Source organism: Bombus terrestris, chromosome 4, assembly GCF_910591885.1.
Source record: "Bombus terrestris chromosome 4, iyBomTerr1.2, whole genome shotgun sequence".
NCBI classification, from domain to species: domain Eukaryota; kingdom Metazoa; phylum Arthropoda; class Insecta; order Hymenoptera; family Apidae; genus Bombus; species Bombus terrestris.
The window spans coordinates 10,004,375-10,024,188 of record NC_063272.1 but is presented as its reverse complement, the minus strand read 5'-3'; the positions used below and the strand labels follow the sequence as shown (position 1 = coordinate 10,024,188).

At 39.0% G+C, this 19,814-nt stretch overlaps 3 protein-coding genes across 3 annotated transcripts; 2 read left to right on the top strand and 1 right to left on the bottom strand.

Annotated features, from left to right (window-relative positions):
• The first annotated feature begins 1,065 nt into the window (after positions 1–1,065).
• On the top strand, positions 1,066–8,539 carry LOC100650318 (alanine--glyoxylate aminotransferase 2-like). The gene is made up of 9 exons (XM_048404808.1): positions 1,066–1,200; positions 2,463–2,564; positions 2,653–2,771; positions 3,108–3,342; positions 5,426–5,519; positions 6,312–6,520; positions 6,620–6,845; positions 7,052–7,450; positions 8,120–8,539. Exons 2-9 carry the CDS (start codon positions 2,500–2,502, stop codon positions 8,228–8,230), a joined length of 1,458 nt encoding a protein of 485 aa, XP_048260765.1. The 5' UTR covers positions 1,066–1,200; positions 2,463–2,499; the 3' UTR covers positions 8,231–8,539.
• A 983-nt stretch (positions 8,540–9,522) lies between these two features.
• LOC100650436 (vitellogenin) lies at positions 9,523–17,665 on the top strand. Its single transcript, XM_012308109.3, has 7 exons — positions 9,523–9,656; positions 10,448–11,166; positions 12,012–12,920; positions 13,042–14,086; positions 14,296–15,921; positions 16,235–16,662; positions 16,987–17,665. The coding sequence occupies exons 1-7, from the start codon at positions 9,608–9,610 to the stop codon at positions 17,548–17,550; spliced, it is 5,340 nt and encodes a 1,779-aa protein (XP_012163499.2). The 5' UTR covers positions 9,523–9,607; the 3' UTR covers positions 17,551–17,665.
• A 363-nt stretch (positions 17,666–18,028) lies between these two features.
• Positions 18,029–19,764, bottom strand: LOC105665706 (spermatogenesis-associated protein 17). The gene is made up of 4 exons (XM_020862784.2): positions 19,574–19,764; positions 18,721–18,802; positions 18,392–18,662; positions 18,029–18,303 (listed from the first exon to the last, which is right to left on the bottom strand). The coding sequence occupies exons 1-4, from the start codon at positions 19,762–19,764 to the stop codon at positions 18,029–18,031; spliced, it is 819 nt and encodes a 272-aa protein (XP_020718443.2).
• Between the last annotated feature and the right edge of the window lie 50 nt (positions 19,765–19,814).

Here is a 19,814-nt window from a genome sequence, read left to right as displayed (position 1 = left end):
TTAACATACGCAGTTTGCCAACCATGATAATTTCGTTGTTATTTACAGTAGTATGTCTTATGTGTGTCGATGATTATGAAAGTGGCCTAAATCATATTTTTTTTTTTCGAGATACACGAAATTCTGTGTTTGACGCACGAATTGGATTCTGTGTTGACGACACAACAGCAAACACGGTTAGTTTTGAAAAAGTGGTTACTAATTACTATAGTATAATACGCGACGCAAAATAAATATTTTATTTTTAGGTTTTAGACCTGAGCCATTTCAATAATCGCCGATATATGTATTATTTTCAATGCCAGTTCTATTGCGCCTCTATTTCTCACAGTCAAGGTGATGACCCTCTATTTCGGTTTTACTACTCATTGTAGAGTGTAGAATTCTACTAAAATTCCTTCGAGCACGTTGGATTTTCACTATCGGAATGACCATCGACTACTAAATTTAACGTATCGCGCAACATTTTTCCTCGTTCGTGATCATCGTAATCGTTCGACATCGCCGTTGCATAATTTTTTAATACATTCTTAGTAAAATTTCGCTTTGCATTTACTAGCCCTGATGGAATATTATACTTTTCTCCTTTTTTATTCTTTCTTAAATTCCATCTTACTTATTCACAGTAAACTCTCCTACGTTAGTCCATTTTATTTAAAAAAAAAAAAAAGTATCGATCAGTCTTTATTCGAACAACCTAACCAAAAGATTTCTAAAAGAATAGTTTAAAACGATCTTCGTCAAAGAATTAAATATCTCGCTCGCTTCTACGCTCGTCTATTTTTCTCTCCAATTTTCTAGTCCCCTACTTTCAGCGCAAATAGCGATGTCCTCCTCACCTTTTTTTCTCTTGATCACTATCTTCTTGTTTACTCGGCAATGATTTGCAAGAATACGCACGAGATACGGGGAAAGGAACGCTAAATGTAGGGGATATTTAAAAAGAAAAAGGAAAAATATCTTGATCGATCGAAATCTCTATTCGCTTAAGTTACGCGCGCTACGGCAGTGCGACTCGTGCTGTGCAGTGGAGGGAAGAAGAGGTAATTGCGCGCGCATCCCCTCGCCTCCCACCACTTATGACGGACAATGAGCAAAGCACTATATATGACGTCACCGGAGTAGGTCGCGGCACTCAGCTGACGACTGCATTCAGAAGTCCGAGAGGCCGTAACACATTCCGATTATACTCGAGTTCAGGTACGATCACACTGACTCTGCTCTTCCGTGTGAGCCGCGTGTGGGTGTTTAGTGATGATATTCCGAGATTTTTTCCTCGTTCTTTTTTTCTTTCTTTATCTGTTTCTTGTGATTATCGCATATAGTTACCGCATGATTCTCATAGCCGTTCGAAGCCGCGGAGTAGGGTAGTTGGACGGTTTGCCAAATTTCTTCTTTGTTTTCTTATGAATATATTCGATGACGTATATATCGACTCTACCTTTTGTGCAAAGGTATCGTATACAGGAAATTTCCTATTTATTTTGTTTTCATTTTATTTTTCTTCTTATATATTTGCTTTTGATTTTTTTTTTTTTTTAAAGTGACACGTTTTAGAGTTTTGTAATGAATAATATATACATGTACAGTATGTATTATCATACGCAGCGTCGAATCTACCGTAGGAATTACAAAAATTTATGAGATAATATCGTTCTTGTCTAGTATTGACGACAAAAATCAAACAGAAATATCAAAGTATTACAAATTGTGAGATTCCAAGACCATAAAAGATAAATATCTGTTGTCAATCCTAAAATAAACACCTTGTCTTTGCCATGAATATTTGATCAATCTCAGATAATAGACAGCAAGTACTTGATCCATCGTCAGAAATTATCACGATCGTTTTAAAACACACGTGACAGAAGATTCTTAATCTGAGTTCTCTTTTTTTTTTCTTTGCTAATTTCGTACATCTCAAGTAACTTAAGAACGTTAAACGCTACCAAGCGATAAAATCGAGCCTCTATTGCGACACGTGCGACACCAATTCTCTTGCGATTCGCTTTTATAGCAACATTTCATTGATACTTGTGTCTGTTACCGCACGATTGATTCAAAATTTTGCAATTTTTATTTTACAAAAGTCTGTATTAAATCTGTAATTTTTCTAACGATTCACGATACGAATATGTTTGCTAAATCTCGTGGTATGGGAGATTATGGTTGAAAGAATGTATGGGTGCAAGTACTACTTCCACGTAGCAATCACGTGCACTTATCAGCCGCTGGAAAATTACTTATCCTATGGGGAAATGGCTGATAGCCGTGTTTCTAAATGATTATTATGTGCCTTCAACACATCGTAATATTAATTTCTAAATATAGGAAGGCTAAGGAAATCTTTCCTTTGATCTACCTACATTTTACCTTAATCTGTGTTATTTATATTACTTGTGAATTATTCTCCTCTATATAATACATTATTCATTAATGAAACTGTTATTATGTTTTCTTAGGCTTTAATCAAGAAGTCATACCAGATCATCTTCGAACATGGCCGAATCATTGGAACAGATGCCAAAATCTGAGACGATTAGACTCCGGGAGCGATATATTGGGTAAATATGACGTTAATCACGCGTTCCTATTTATCGTTGTTGTCATATGGAATAACATTCGTTTGATCACGACTCGATCGTTTTGCAGGCAAGCGTGCAAATTATTTTACAAATCGAACCCTTTGAAAATTGTCCGAGCCGAAGGGCAGTACATGTTCGATGAAAGAGGCAATCGTTTTTTGGACTGTATCAATAACGTTGCTCACGGTATGAAAAAGATGTTAATATATTAAAATATTTTTTAACTTTAAGAAGCTTCAATTCGTAAAAATAATTGCCCTAAATAGATAATTTATAGGGACTAAAATATAATAAATAAAGCGATTAATTCTTGTCTAAACTGTGCATAGAATCATATAGAAATTATTTAAATTAGATAAATAGCGTCTATGTAAGTTTGTACTGAATCCATGCACGTTGAAAGCTTCATTTTAAAAGAACTTCATACACACGAGTCTAAGAAAATGAAATATAAGTTTGTGAATGATAATAAAAAGATATAATTTTCTATGAATTAACACGGATAAATAAATAAATTTACAGTGGGTCACTGTCACCCAACGGTGGTGCGCGCAGGCCAAGAACAAATGGCTTTGCTCTCCACCAACAACCGTTTCCTCCATGACGATCTGGTAATCTGCGCGCGTCGTTTGACCTCGCTTCTTCCGGAACCACTGTCCATCTGTTTCCTGGTAAACTCGGGCAGCGAGGCCAACGATCTCGCGCTTCGTCTCGCTCAGACGCATACGAAGAACAAGGATATTATCACTCTAGATCAGTAAGTTGTCGCATTTAAAGCAATCAGCCACAAAAAGTATTTACCTGTTTCCGAAAAAACGTAGATTAGCGATAATCTACGTTTAGATAATTACGTTTAGACAAACGTGACGATTTCGTTCGTTAACTAAATTATCATTCGATCGTTATAGAAATTTTTCTATATTCGGTTATTTATTGTAATATTCGTATATTCGGTAATTTTTCATATCTTTTTCGAAAGAGCTATGAATATTTGAAGAAACAAATCTTCTGATAATTCGTAAAACATTTCTTCTCATGATCGAAGGAAAATTCTGTGAGAAACGAAATCGTTGTTGTCCAACAGGCTTTTGGCTTTTTCCGACTAAATATGCGACCCTCGAGCAAAAAAAAAAAAGAAGTCGAAAATCACTGTGCGTTGTTTCTTTCGTGAGAAAAACGTGTCTCGACCATTTGCAGGTAGCCTTCGTTTTCCCTTTCTGATCGGGGCAAAATTCAGTGAGTAGCCATACGATGCGACTAGAATAACACGAAGGCGATAGGAACACGATGATTTTTCAGGCTACGATGATTTCTCTCAGGCAGACTACGTTCCTTTACTCGACAGCCGACTAATCGTGTGGGTTTTCTTTTTTGCTTGTTTGCAGCGAATGAAAACGCTTCGGAAGATACAAACAACGTGGCCAACGCGATGCGACGAGACAACGAAAGAAGTTGTACACGATCGATCGGCGAATTTTCGTGCACGCACAAAGTCGACAAAGTCACATAAAGCTATTGTCGTTTTAGGTGACACGTACGTGCCACATGTACGCCACACAACAAGAAGCGAAGCAATATGGATCGGAACTTATCTACGTAAAAGTAATTTTATATCCTGATAGAAAAGATGCGAAGCCGAGAGGCGACAGCAGGGACGAATGTTGTCGATAGAAAAGAAGCGAATCGAGGGGGTGTGTTGTGACACGAAGTGGGCCAAGGCGAGTTTCGATAGCTGGACAAGTGAAATTGCGTTGTTAAAAGCGTGGCAGTGTGCACGATGATATCGTCACGATTCAAAATAGTCGAAGAAGCTTTTGAATGCTTTTTTTGAATTGAAAAAATACGTAGAAATGTAGGTGGAAATTTATTGTAGACCTCGGGAAAGATGGAAATTTTAAATTTGATATTTGAGGGGTGAAATTCATCTCGGTACTTGCAAACATCGAAGTTTCAAATTTAAGCGTTCAGGGGTTGGAAATCATTCCAAAGCTTGCAAAGGTAGAAATATCAAACTTGGCATTTAGCTCGTGAAAATTTACCTCAAACCTTCCTTTAAATCTGAAAGACCGAGATTTGAAATAACAAAATCTAACATTTACAAGAAAGAAAGAGAAGTGTAAATTAGAGAAAATTCAAATTTATTCGGAATATTTTTTTGGAACTTTAAAACCAATAAAAACAAGAAATTTTACATACAACTGCCATAAATGATAATTTCCGAAATGAAAATTCTTTAAGCATCGCGCGTCTAATAACTGAAGAAACCTGATTAATCGAGTTTCAGCAATGTGACACATGTTTCAACATGTGACGATATCTTGGTGAACACGCATTGATAGTTTCATGATTCACTCACGCTCCCTTTGCAGCTGCGCTATCCTCAGCGTCTTCAACGTTCATCCTTTGCTTTGCGAGTGACGTATTGCGAATGCGTCTCGCCTCATGACATCAGGTTCTTTGATAACGTAATTTTACGTCATCGAGCTATCAGCGTTCCCTTTTGCCTTGTTATCGATACTTCCGCAAGCTGAGACAACGTGAAAGGCGAACGTGTATTTCGCGAATCGTTTTATTCTCTCTCTTTCTCTCTCTCTCTCTCTTTCTCTCTTTGTTGTCTTTCCTAATAACGAGGATCGTTGAGTGAAGTGAAGAGTTTCACGAAGAGAAGAGAATGACCATTTTCAGGATGTGTCGAAGAAAAATGGATAAGATGGCCTCGTCGCCGTACGGAAGATCACAGTGAAATGACGCTTAGAGTTAGAGCTTGATAGTGAGCTTGACAGAGTGCTGAGGTGGCTGAAAACAAACTGTCGTTCAACGTTGTTCTTTCTTGCTTTTAGTGCTTATCATGGCCATTTGACTTCGATGATCGATATTTCGCCGTACAAGTTCAACAAACCGAACGGACCTGGCAAAAAGGACTGGGTTCACGTGGTAAGAAAATTTTAACAATTTCTATTTTTTTTTTTTTTTTGCGTGGGGAGGGGAAAATGCTATTACGCATGCCCAGTGACCCGCATCACTGGGTTATGTGGGAGTCGGTCGGATGTCGTTGCCATACCCACTAAAAACCCCTCCTCCTTCTTCCACCGCTTTGAGGGCAGACAACCCCGGTAAAACCTGTCGGCAGTCATCAGGGTTGTCCTTTCGTGCCCCGTTGTATCTACTTCTTCGGGCAGTTACTGCTCATGTCGTCTTCTCAGCCAGTTCAGGATACTGGGCTGATCTCCTTCTGATCAATTTCTATTATTAGAACTATAATATATCTAATATATCTATACTAACTATAGTACTAGTCTATATAGAACTATAATATATCTAAAACAATTTAAATAACAATAGTAATCTAGATAATCCAAATAATGTTTAATTAAATTATTGAACCTTCTTCAACGACTTTAATATCGAAAAAGGCGTTGATAAATTTTGTAAAAAGAATTATCACCGTGTATAATACGTATATAACTTTAGAATAACTCTATTCGTAAGATAAAAGAATGTATACTAAGAAAACCAATTCGCTGTGCCAAAAAAAAAATTCTTCTAATAGACGTAGATTCTGATAAACAATAAATACCATCATCATCATCATCATCATTATTATTATATTTATAATCGTAAAAAGTATTCGTGAGAATAATTGAAATTTTATATTTCAAAAATGTTTGGATGCCAATTATCTATGTTCGATATTTAATGTAAGCTTCTCGTATTTATTATTTATAGGCACCATGCCCGGATGTTTATCGAGGGAAGTATCGCGATATCGACCACCCTAACGAAGATCTGGGCGTAAAGTACGCCGATGATGTGAAGAATATTTGTCAGAATCTGAAGAACGAAGGCAAGGGCGTCTGTGCTTTCATCGCTGAAAGTTTAATGTCCGTCGGTGGGCAAATTCTGCCACCACAGAATTACTTCAGAAACGCGTACAAGTGAGTATGTTACTCTATCAGCGTCGAATTTCTTAACATAGTTGATATAATTGGTTACCTACCTTCAGTTTCTTTAATACTATTTGCATAAAATAACAGACACGTTAGAGAAGCCGGTGGTGTTTGCATCGCGGATGAAGTTCAAGTCGGATTTGGAAGGGTTGGTAGCCACATGTGGGCCTTTCAGCTTTACGGCGAGGACGTTATACCGGACATAGTCACCGTAGGAAAACCCATGGGTAACGGACATCCTGTGGCAGCGGTGATTACCACCCCGGCCATTGCTGGAAGCTTCAAAGACACTGGAATAGAGTACTTTAATACGGTGAATATCAAAGTTTTTAAATCTCTTCGTTTTTCGTATTCTTCTCTGGAGGAAAACCTTATCGTTTACGAATCGACGAATTCAGATATCTTCCTTCTTTTATGGAATATAATAATAATAATAATAATTAATATTTATTTATTTATTTTACATTATAAAATTAAAAACCACGAAACACTTACGATTTATCCTCTGTCGAATTTTAGTATGGGGGAAATCCAGTGTCCTGCGCCATAGCGAATGCCGTGATGGAAGTGATTGAGCGGGAGAATCTTCAAGAGAACGCTTTGAAGGTTGGTAATCATCTGATGATGGAATTGAGGAAGCTGGCCAAGCGACGAAAAATTATCGGCGACGTACGAGGTGTTGGACTGTTCGCGGGTATCGAGTTGGTACGCGACAGGATCGAGAGAAGCCCGGCGACTTCGGAAGCGAAGCACGTGGTCTCCAGGATGAAGGACAGGAAAATTTTGATAAGCAGCGACGGCCCGGACGACAATATCTTGAAATTGAAACCGCCGATGGTATTCACGATTGAGAATGTGAATCATTTGGTGTCTACTTTAGACGAAGTTCTCGAGGAAGTGGACATTGGCGTCGAAAAGGTGATTGTTAATTGGAGTTTTAATTGGAGATGTTAATTGAAATTAAAACTAGGAGCATTAGAATATTAGAATGGAAAAATATTATATTTCGTTGGAAATATTAGAAGAGATATTTAGACGATATTTTAGAAGCAGAGTTGCGAACAACTTACGAAAAATGAATGAACGAAGAGCAGGATTTCTGCATGTTAAGATGTTTCGAAATTGTGAATGTAATTTCTAGATTTTCTTATTGAATGATAACGTAGATTATGCAATTACGTTGCGTTTGAACGAGAAAGCGTAGACACGTTTCGATCGGAAACCGGATGCAGAATGTTGTAACATTTCGAAGTGCACTTTGTTTTTCTGAATGAAAATGTCTGACTTTGCAAAGAAATCGTCGTATCTCATCCGGATGAGCGATATTTCCTCTCGCCACTTTGCATGTGCCTTGATAATCAGTGAACCGTTAATTACATATTTCTTCAATAATTTTTGCAGACAGTAATATTGCATGAAAGTCTTTTAGAAATCGCTTGTTTGATTAATTCAACAATCTTTTCAATTTACTCGTATGTGTTTCCATATTAGCAGTCACGATAGAAATATTTTTAAGCGAACGTTGCAATCCACGAGGTTCTCCAAAATTTATTGATTCTTGATAATTAATTAATTATATGTTTTTAGAAGTACGAGCCCACGACGACTATTTTGAAGGCGACGATCTCTAAAATGGACGTGGAAACGGAAAACACCACGTGTTCAAGCGGGAAGCCGTTGCTCGTCCGCGCTAATTAACGATTAATTTAAGTTGAACCTTATATTATAATATATTTATAAAACATGATGGCCGTGTGCCTTATATTTAAGATTACTTTAAGATTAAGATTACTGTTCGTGAGCTGAATGATTATTGATAAATATGTTATGCATGCTTCTGAAGAATATCGTGTATGTATGTATGAAAAGAATTATAGGTGAACAGAGAGAGATGAGACTACAATTAAGATTTAATTAAACGTCGAATATAAACTCGAAGTAATAATACTTTAGAATATATATATTGTAATAAATATAATCACTATAAATATACTATATTTTTACATATCCATTTGTTTGATTATTCCTTCCGCTACTAGTGAGATAGTTGGAAAAAAACAAGTACAAGTAAATACAGATACAAGGAAGAAAATTCAATGTCTGTGTTAAAATTGTTGATTATGACCGTCATAAATCCGTAAATATAATATGATGGCATCTAACATGATAAAAACGCACGAACCGTGACCCCACGTGTAATCACATCTGCATTTTACATATTATGACCAACTGCATCATTTATCAACACAGATCTAGCGTTATCACGACACGGCTTTATATCGTTAATATACGTGAACTGTGATTATGTGGGTAACTTTTTAATCTCAATAAAGATGTTGGTCAAAATATTATTTTCAGTTGATTAATTTTCTTCGAAGGAAATAATCCTTTTTTTTTAAATTTAAAGGGCATTCTAGAAAATTCCTGAAAGGAATCCTTTAGAATAGAGGGATTTTTAATGTAAAGGACATCGTAAAATATTTCGACGTAAACTTAAACTCTGAACTAACTTGTCAAACGAGATTATCAAGATAGAATGATAGAAGATGTTAAATCTTATTCTATCAATTTGTTAAAATTTCGTTTTCAATAAATATCTTTATTTTTGTAGATGTACTAGTTTTGTAGTTTTAAGATTCACTGGAATATGATAAATATTAAAAGTCGGATATATTTCATATGTCACAACCTAGTAAGAATGGAAGAAATGCTTTATGAAATGATAAATCAGCCGGAGATCTAAATCGAGAATTTCGAAGAAAAATGTTGTCAAATTTCGATTAGGTATATTTCGTTACAACTGTTTCTAACGAGGAAAAGGATTAGTTCGAAAGAAATCGATATCGTTGACGGAATTATTATTTCTTGAACGCCAGAGTTATTAGCAGATAATAAAATTTGACCTGGTAGTTATTATTCTAATAGACATACCAGGCACTGCAAAACATAGATAGGAGAAATAAGCGGCGTGTAGATTAAAAAATAAGTTCACGGACATTTTCTTAGCTGCTTACGTTGGCACGATTAAAGTATAAATTGGAGGTTGAAAACGATCCAACGTTACTTTCTCGGTTGATGTCCACGGGTTTCAACATGTGGCTACCACTGACGGTTTTATTGCTTGGTAAGTAAAGGTAGAAAATTCTACTCAGACCACCCTATCAATTGTTCCATCTTCTTTCTCATCGATCTTCTTTCTCCCTTGAACTTTTTTCATAAATTTTAATTAATTTGATAGTAGGAGACATATTTCATGTAGAGCACAGTATATCCCAAATTCTTATTTGCAATGCCAGAAATGAGGCAAATCCTTTTTACCTCGAGACACTGAAAATTCAGTTCTAATTGTTCAACAATTTTTCTTTGCTTTACTTTTCTGTCATTGAGAATATAATTATCAACGATTGAATTATAGAACTTATACCAGAAAACCAAAAAAGAAATGCTTTATATATAGAAATAAATAATACAAGCACTTTTATCTCCGTGCTTTACAAAAAGTCATTTCCAAAATTATACCGTGTATCGTAAATCTGCGAAAATCCTATCAGAAACAGCAGTCTGATAATTCCACTGTTAATTTTAGAGAAAGAAGAGAGTATCAATAAAACACAGAGTATCAATAAAATCTTCTACAAAGCGACAATAAAAATAAGAACAATTTCTCTATCTCAGAATACGTACGTTTCAATTTCAATCATTCGGGAATTTCTCTTTGTTTCATTTCCTCACTCTTTCCCTAAAATTACCAAGATTTATTATTTAATAAATTAAATCTCTCAGTCCCAAAAATGATCAAGATTCAAGATTTATCACGTATCGTTCGCTATTCTCCGTTTATTTTCTTTTAATATTTACAACTCTGTCGCGTTCAATCAATCGAAGCTAACGCTGAAAATTTCTACGTATCCGCAGCGGGAATAGTTTCAGCCGACTACGACCATGGCTGGCATGTCAACAACGAGTACATTTATCTTGTACGTAGTCGAACACTGGTCAATTTGAATGAATTATCCGATCAGCACACCGGTATCCTGATGAAAGCATTGCTCACGATACAAGTCAAAGATCCTCAGATGCTAACTGCGAAGGTGTCGCAGAGTCAATACGCTCGAGTTCTCAAATCTTTACCGGAAGGCTGGGACACTGAGATCTCTGACCAAATGTTGGAACTCCGTGACATGCCTCTTTCTGGTAAACCGTTCAATATCAAGCTGAAACATGGCGTGATCAGGGACATCATCGTGGATCGTACCATCCCAACCTGGGAGGTGAACATCCTGAAGAGTATCATTAGCCAGTTGCAAGTAGACAGTCTGGGTGAGAACGCGATAAGAACGAGTGAAACGCAGATTCCGACCGACGAATATCCGTACGGAATGTTCAGAGCTATGGAAGATTCAGTTGGTGGAAAATGCGAAGTTCTTTACGATATCACGCCGCTGCCAGAGCAAAACGTCTATGTTCAACCAGAATTGGTCCCTGTACCGGATTTGAAGAGAGAGGGACACTATATTGATATCCGCAAATCGAAGAACTTCAACAAATGTGATCAGAGGATGAACTATCAGTTTGGTATAACTGGTAACAAATATTGGGAAGCTGGGTCCAATAAGAATGGAAAATTCTTCTCGGTGAGTAGCTTGGATCGTTGATGATATTACAGGAATGTTAGAAGCCGGACAGTATCTTTGACGGTATTTTGATAGAAAGACGGAATTCTCTGGCAATCTCTGAACCATGTTAACCCCTTAATAGCGTAATAGAATGAAAATGGAGAATTCGAATGGAACGAACGATCTAGGAATAACTATTTCTTTGTCGACAGCGTTTCTTGCGTTTTTTGTATCTGGACACAGGAAACACAGATCTTTAATCGTTTATAGGCGATGAATATCGATAATGGTATTGCAGAATCTTTACTACAATTAGTTTATTTAAAATGGATTAAACAGGCGTTGGTTAAATAGGAAACGATGGTTGTTTAACGTGAACTAAATACAATAACGTGTTATAATTAAGACAACTAAATAGTTAATTTGCAACTCTCGTCACCACGGTTCCAACGCTCTCTCTCACGCGAACCACACTCTCTGACTACTCGATTCACACTCTCTGATTTTTCAACTAACACTGACTGTTAATTCGTCTTTCTCCCGTAGCATCTCCTTGCCTTTTGTCTTTGCGCCACCACGCACGTGTTCCGCAATCGTTCGTGGCCAGGGCCACGCAGGTCTTTTCCGTGAAACTATTCGATTGAAGGCCCGACGATACATTGTTGGACCTGTCGGCACTTCGGTTTTCTCGCGACTTTGTTTATAGTTCGCCCGATATCTCTTAGAGCTTTCGTCCATGATACTATAGTTTTATACTGAAAAGGTTTAATTTCTCGGTGGTTTTGATTCTATTTGTCTTATGAAGAGTATCAATATAATATGTACAGTATAAGTGATGTTAAACAAGATTTTTAATGTTGCAGCAATCTGCAACGAGCAGAATCATCATCTCAGGAACGCTGAAGAGTTACACCATCCAATCGGCGATGACTACTAACATAATGTATATAAGCCCAAGATTCTACGACCATGGACACGGGATGGTAGCCAGCAGGATGAATCTAACTTTGGCTGCCGTGAGGAAAATTACGAATCCTCTGCCCAAACCGAACTCACCGGAATCCACTGGCAACCTGGTTTACATTTACAGCAATCCTTACTCAGATATGGAGGAACGTAGAGTTGGCAAGGTAGTCGAGGATTCGGATAACATGATGCTTTCGGATAGCATCAGTTCTATAAGCTCGAGCGAAGAAGCCACGAAGGGTCAGAATTATCGAAGCCTTTCATCTGACTCGTCCAGCTCGTCCAGTTTTTCCAGCAGCGAGGAGGACCATTACTGGCAGCCTAAACCCACGATGGAAGATGCTCCTCAGAATCCTTTGTCGTCCATATACATTGGCTACATGGGCAAATATATTGGAAAATCTAATGAAGTGGACGTTGTAGCGAAAAGTAAAGAACTTATTTCTCAAATAGCTAACGAGATGGAAGATCCGAACGATGTGTATGAAAACCAAATTCTCGAGAAGTACACGATCCTGTGCAATCTACTTCGTACGATGAATAAGGAGCAAATGTTACAAGTCGATAAGCACGTACGTCTCTCTCCTCACGAGCTGAAATCGATGGACAAGACTCAGGTTCTTAAACAAAACGCTTGGACCGTATTGAAATCCGCTGTCGCTCAAGCTGGAACTGGACCGGCCTTTTTGATTATCAAAAACTGGATCGAGATGAAGGAAGTCGATTCCAAGAGAGGTGCAGATCTCTTGGCTAAACTTCCCAAGACAGCTCGTGCACCTACTGCTGAATACATCATGGAATTCTTCGTGAGTATCTATCGTATACGAAGTTGATTTGTGATAATATTAACTCATAATATATGAAATTTTTAGTTGTAACAATAATGTTTTACAATGTACTGAATCTTCTTGAATTTGCGTTTCCCAGAAACTAGCTACAGGTGAGACAGTGAAGAACGATCTAGCCCTGAACAGCTCGGCGATCATAGGATTCAGCGAGTTGGTCTATAACGCTCAAGTGAGCAGAAAGGGCTTGCACAATCACTATCCGGTGCATACGTACGGTCGTCTCACGCCCAAACACGATAAGGCAGTTACCGAATATTACATTCCCTACCTGGAGATGGAATTGAAGAAAGCTGTCGAAAGTGGCCAAAGCACGGTTATTCAGACTTACATCATGGCTTTAGGTAATATCGGTCATCCGAAGATTCTTCCCGTTCTCGAGCCTTACCTGGAAGGCAAAGTACAAGTGACGGTGTTCCAGAGGACGCTGATGGTCTCAGCTCTGGCCAAACTGGCTGAAAATTTTCCAAAATTAGCGCGTTCGATTTTGTATAAGATCTATCTGAACACCATGGAAGAGCACCAAGTGCGTTGCACCGCTGTCTTCATTCTGATGCAGACCGATCCTCCTTTAACCATGTTACAACGAATGGCAGAATTTACCAAGATCGACAAGAACAAACACGTGAACTCGGCCGTGAAGTCGACTTTGGAGAGCCTGGCGAACCTGAAGGACGCTGAATATCAAACGCTGGCGAAGAAAGCTCGCGCTGCAAAGAATCTACTGAGTCCAAGCGATTACAGCTACCATTACTCTCACGGATACATTACCGAATCGAACATGGACGAAGGAAATATAATTTCTCATATGATGCTGAAGTACATTGGCAGCGATGATAGCCTGATTCCTAACGCTATATACTACGCCGTGTTCTCTACTTACGGAGACTTCAAGCTTCCTCCGTTCGAAGTGGTAACTATGGTTTCGAGCATTAAGTCCATTCTGGAGTTGAACACTAGCCCGGAAGAGAAGGAACGTATCAGATTGGCGACTGAGAAGATCGCCGAACAGTTGAATATCATTCCTGACGAATTCATTCCTCTGGAAGGAAACATAATGTGGAACGGGAAGTACGGAGCGAGGTTCCTCCCCTTCGATCAGACCTCTCTCTCTCTACTCCGTGAATGTAAGTGTTTCTAAATATTTGACGTTTTAACGATATTTTTCATTAACTGCGAAACGATTTGTAGATAATTCTTTATTCGTAAATAACAAGATTATCTACTTTTTGCGAAGGTCAGAGCGTTTTTGACGTTTCTACTAATTTTATAATATCCAAGATTCAGGTTGTTTTAACGAAATCGTATGTTAATCGTGTACCGTTTGTAATTCTAGTGTTGCTCATGTATCTGAAGGGCGAAAGTGAAGGAAAGCTCATCAACCGTCTCGGATCCTACGACATAACATATGGCTTCCCCACAGAAACCGGATTACCATTCGTTTATAATTTTGAACTACCGATGCTTGTCAAGATCACTGGAGCTATGAACAACGAGGCGAAGAATCTAAAGACTATCAAAACGAAAACCGATTTTCGTATACTCTATGCAATGAAGATTCAAGGAAGAATGAGCTTCATCACGCCCTTCGAGCACCAGGAGTACATCGCCGGCATCGATGTGGACTTTAACCTTCACCTACCAATGAAACTGACTCTGGATATAGACCTACCTAAGCAGAGCTTTGAAATAAAGATTTGGCCATTGAAAGGAGAAGACAAGGCACGATTATTGCATTACAGCGTCGTTCCATACGTCGCCAATCACAACATTTTGAGTTTACGTCCTCTGCTCACTGAGAAAACAATGCAAATGATAATTCCCGACGATATCTATTTGGATACTATTTCAGATTCGGATCTGTTGAAGGTGGTCCTGGAAGCTGACAAATCTTACGACTACAAGAACTGGCTTGACCTGGATGTCGATAACTTGTTCAATGCTGTTATAGTTCCGTGGTCCTCGGATAAGGACAACTACTGCAAAGTAGACGTCTTCCTGAATCTGAAACGCGAACAGGTGGCACCATTCGTACTCAAAATGTCGTATGACTTTATGGAAATGGCACCCACCGCTGAAGACGCTAAACTATGGACACCCAAAGCTACAGCCATGGAGCCATCCGACAAGCATCCTGACAGCGAAGTTCGTAGGAAACAATGGTTGAACGAGGCTGCCAAGGGTGTCAAATCGGCCAAATCACAGGTGATAGATATTCGATTAGAAGTTCCAGTGACAAGCGAAGAGACTATTATGAACGTTATAACCGTTGCCACGTCCAACAGCGAAATTGAGAAGAAAGGACGAACGCTGGTATATTGGAGCTTTGAAAGCTTGTTCGAAGTCTGCGCGGCTTCCCAGACGAAAGTCACGCCAGATAACACGGTGTTCTACGAAGAGGTCGCTCAATTGAAACCCAAGGTAGAATTTAATGCAGATTTTCGCATTGGAAAGGTCTGTTCCACTGGTGAACAGTTGAACATTAACAGTGTAGCTACCCAGAGTAAGCAATTAAGGGAACGAATCAAGAATTCATCTTTAATCAAAACCTGTGAGAAACAAATGCAGCAGGGTAACAAGATCCTCCGAGCCTGTCAAAATGCTGCTGCGATCTCTATGATTCTTGATCAAATAACTATCTCAGTGGATTTCCAATCGCAACATTTCATCAATTTCATCACCAAGGCTCTCAACGTCATGATGAACATCGATTATTTGAATGAAATCGCGTACATTCATACAGAGTTATCGGATCTTAAGGTCGCCGGTAAGAGGAAGATCGACATCGTGGCCAATCTGACCAACGATTTGGAATCAGCTGACGTATTAATCTCTACTCCGAATATGAACATTTACGCCAACGACATAGACCTGTCTGCTCTTGAAATTTCTGCGGAGGACGTTCTGATGGCTGCAGACGAGAACATGGATATTCAAAACCTCTTGTACAATGAGGACGAACGTGAGTATAATTATAACAATTGTGAAATCACTTTTTCAACTGTGCTTACGTTGCATCATCAGCTAGTTATATTATCGATTCGAGAGTAGAATACGAGGCTGACATTTTAGTAATTTTTGAACTGAGCGCGTAGTGATTCCAAGCTTCTTAGTAGATATCAACTTCCACTAGGAAAAGGAACGTGGATCTGATTGATTATTTTTATTACAATGTCGACTAATTTTTCTTATCGATCAAAATTGTTACATCGAAGCGAAGAATTTCTAAATATATTTTTATCTGTCTACGATAGACTCATCGTTTATTTTTACAGCCGCCTGTATATTGGATAAAACCAGGGCGCAAACATTCGATAGCAAGGAGTACCCTCTGAGATTAGGCAAGTGCTGGCACGTCGTCATGACCACGTATCCTCGAGTGAACCCAAATAATCCGAACGAGAAGATGCGTATGCACAAATTCGACAGCGTGAGCATCCTCACTCGTGATATGGAAAACGGACAGAGGGAAATGAAAGTTTTACTTGGTGACAAGGAGATGAAATTTGTACCTACTTCGAGCCAACCAAAAATTTTCGTGAACGAACAGCTCGTCAAGGTAACTAAGGACATGAGTTGGCAGGAAAGGATGGACGACGAGGTTTTGTACGAAATCTTCCAAATCAATGATCACTCTGTCGGCTTGGTTTCTGACGAATACGAACTGAACCTTGTTTACGATGGAAAACGTATAATGATGAAGGTAAATAACAAAGTATAGATTTAAATTAATTTCTTGCTTGAATATCCTCCGTAGATAGCCATTAATCCTTCTAGTCTTCTATAATTGTTTCTGAAAAATTAAGAATTAATCATACGTTTCCATACTAACATTTAGAAATGTATAAAAAGTGGATCCGCTTGCTTTCTGAGCAGATCGCATATCAAGGAAGTAATTTCGCTTGAAAAACGGAATTAATCATTTTCTGACATTTGATTCGAAAGATACGCGAACAGCAACGTATTAAACGACATCTGATTAAATAAAAAATCAACGGCGTAATTAATAATATATCGAAATTCGTAGGCGGGCGACAAATTCCGCAAAGCCATCCGTGGTCTCTGTGGTAACTACGACGGGAAGCTGATCAACGATTTTATGGCTCCCGAGAAGTGCGTTTTTCGAAAACCCGAACAATTCATCGCCAGCTACGCTCTGAACAAGGAGGAATGCGAGAGTGAGTTTTTTGAGAACTCGAAATTGCCAAGATTGGACCAAGATTGCGTATATGAAGAGAAGAATCATCTGAGCAACGTGATCAGCGACAAGGAATCTGGACGAAGAGATACTGAGGAATCAAACTGGGGATACCATAAACAAACCAAAAGCAAACAGTGCACTATCATGAGGACTCACATAAAGGAAACTGAAAATATGATATGTTTCACGATTCGTCAAGTGCCTTCCTGCGCACCTGGTTGCTGGGCTACCGAGATGAAATCGAAAGATTATCAATACCACTGCATGAAGAGGAACGCAGCATCGCTGGCCTTGAAAGCCAGAATAGAAAAGGGTGCCAAGCCTGATCTCAGCCAGAAGTCAGTTACCTTAACCGAACCCATCAACGTTCCTCTTGCTTGCAAGGCCTAATTCCAATGTGCCTTGCTTACCTACCTCATATACTTACATGTTCTTGCTAGTATCTGCGATAATTTTATATTTAATTCGTAATCCAATGTTTTAGTAAAATTTACTCTTTTCAATACTTACGGTGTTTTATATTATTTGTTTTACTTCCCTTGTCATAGTTTTATATCGTCAAACTGTTGGAAGTATCGTCATAAATAATTTTCATGCCATTCTTTCGATACACCTTCCATGTACAACTGTTCCCGTCACTCCTCTTCAATAAATTTTATTCGCGAAATTTTCCAGTCAACGATAAAATATGTACATAGATATATCAAATCGATACACAAAATTAGTCAAAATCAACAATCACAAATTTCTCGATACTGTGACACGCTCTATATATTATTTCTTCGAGATATTTTCCATTTATCTCTATGATTTATCGTACATGCTTTTCTGTAAGATACGTATCGTAATTGTAATCGTTGAGATTATTTCATTTTTGACACGGAGGATCGTGAATAGGACATTTCAAGCGGAGTTGGTTTAGGTGACAATCCATTTTCTTAATTTTCTCGCAGAGTTCGGCCTCTTTGATGCAACAAGCTTGCTGTTCGAATTCTTTTCTCAAAGAGCACACCTTCCGTTGTTTGTCATTCTTCATCTCGATTTTTCGTCGGGAACTTGTTTCGTACGCTTCGTCTATGGAACTTACTAAGCGCATCCGGTTTACTTCGCGAATGCTCTTCTCATGCTCCTCGTATGGTTCACCTAAATTTAGAATTTCAATTTTAATTCGCATTTAATCGGTGTAATCATCAGAACTTAATTTTCCATCTAGAATTTGTCAAGCTCTTACTTCTATATATTGGCACGGCTCCCGCTTCCAGATTTTTCCGAATTTCGTGAATCTCTTTCTCGCATCTTTCATAGTACGTTCCACGTAAGATCAACGTTGGTTTCCTATCAATTTGACAATCCTCACATTTCCTCTTTAACTTCGTCCTCTTATCGCGCATGTAGCGTTTATATTCCAAGCATCTCAGCATCTCCTCGATCAAAGTAAACCGTGTGTTGTCGATTCTGGTAAACACACCTGGTCGTTGCTTCGTTCTCAGCAAATGATGTAACTGTAAGGAAAACGAGACAACGACGATAACGAGACAATGTGTTTTTCTTGTAATTCACCTTGAAGAGGATGAACAGTATCCACTGCATGGACTCTTGTTCGATTATCGTCTGCACGCATTCTATCTCTTCCTGTTTGAACCTATCGTACGAGAAAAGAAATACACGTACATCATCTGTTAGACACCGTTACCTATTTCACGCGAGACATATATGCCGTAACGTGCCGTAATATGCCGTAATTTTGGTAACGGGTACTTTTCCAGATATATCCATACAGCACCCGGGTCCCCTGGACCACTTGGGGTTGGGTAAACGCCCAACCGTCGCGCAAGGCACACAGTGCCCTGCCTCCTGGATTAGCTAGGCCTGCAGGGGCTGTCGCTCGTCTCAGGTCGAACGGGGCCCTTTCTAAGCCCTACCGTCTATCGGGACGGTACCGGAGCAGGTGGGACGTAACACCTTAACTCGGTCCTCTTGCCAGCATCTTGGCCATCAACCACTGCCACCACGAGTCTATACCCATTATTTGGCCGAGCAGAGGGGTCGCTACTCCCTCCAGGCTGTAACTCGACCCGCCCGTGGTACCAGCCTAAGTCGCTGGTGGGACTATCGTGTGGATGTACGGCCACGTCACTACCGGCCCGGCGTCCTGCTAACCGAGCTCGGCAGACCCAGATGAGACTCACGTAAGCGGGGCTTACAGGGCGTTTCACGCGAGACAATCAAATTTCGACTATTTCATATAAAATGAGTCGAATGAAATTATTGGGTTGGCAACTAAGTGATTGCGGATTTTGTCATTATCGCCTAATGATACCACTTAGTTGCCAATACAATATATATTACTATAAGAAATTCCAGAGTACATAGGAATGTGACAGGATTTTCAACAAATTGAAAGATACCAAACCTCTTCATGTTCTTCACGGTTTCCTCGTTCTTCGCATAGACTTCGTTCAACCATCGTCGCATTTTCTCTATGTCAAGGACGGTTTTCCTGATCCAATAACCACGCCAGAACGCTTGGATCCTCGTGGCCATCTCGTTATAGTAATCCTGCCACATTTGATGGACACGATGCACCAGATATCGATCAACCATGATCCTGGTACGATAGCCACGCCAATAACGTTGAATGCTGACTGCGCTCT

What these genes read in the sequence shown, in the direction of transcription:
- LOC105665706 (XM_020862784.2), bottom strand. Translation starts at nt 19,764, where the DNA reads ATGGTTGATCGATATCTGGTGCATCGTGTCCATCAAATGTGGCAGGAT. An exon ending in ACCGTGAAGAACATGAAGAG is followed by an intron (nt 18,803 to 19,573) that starts GTTTGGTATCTT and finishes CTCGTACGATAG; the next exon opens with GTTCAAACAGGAAGAGATAG. An exon ending in TACTGTTCATCCTCTTCAAG is followed by an intron (nt 18,663 to 18,720) that starts GTGAATTACAAG and finishes TTTTCCTTACAG; the next exon opens with TTACATCATTTGCTGAGAAC.
- LOC100650318 (XM_048404808.1), top strand. Translation starts at nt 2,500, where the DNA reads ATGGCCGAATCATTGGAACAGATGCCAAAATCTGAGACGATTAGACTC. An exon ending in TATCAATAACGTTGCTCACG is followed by an intron (nt 2,772 to 3,107) that starts GTATGAAAAAGA and finishes ATAAATTTACAG; the next exon opens with TGGGTCACTGTCACCCAACG. An exon ending in TGGACATTGGCGTCGAAAAG is followed by an intron (nt 7,451 to 8,119) that starts GTGATTGTTAAT and finishes ATATGTTTTTAG; the next exon opens with AAGTACGAGCCCACGACGAC.
- LOC100650436 (XM_012308109.3), top strand. Translation starts at nt 9,608, where the DNA reads ATGTCCACGGGTTTCAACATGTGGCTACCACTGACGGTTTTATTGCTT. An exon ending in AATACATCATGGAATTCTTC is followed by an intron (nt 12,921 to 13,041) that starts GTGAGTATCTAT and finishes TGCGTTTCCCAG; the next exon opens with AAACTAGCTACAGGTGAGAC. An exon ending in GAAAACGTATAATGATGAAG is followed by an intron (nt 16,663 to 16,986) that starts GTAAATAACAAA and finishes CGAAATTCGTAG; the next exon opens with GCGGGCGACAAATTCCGCAA.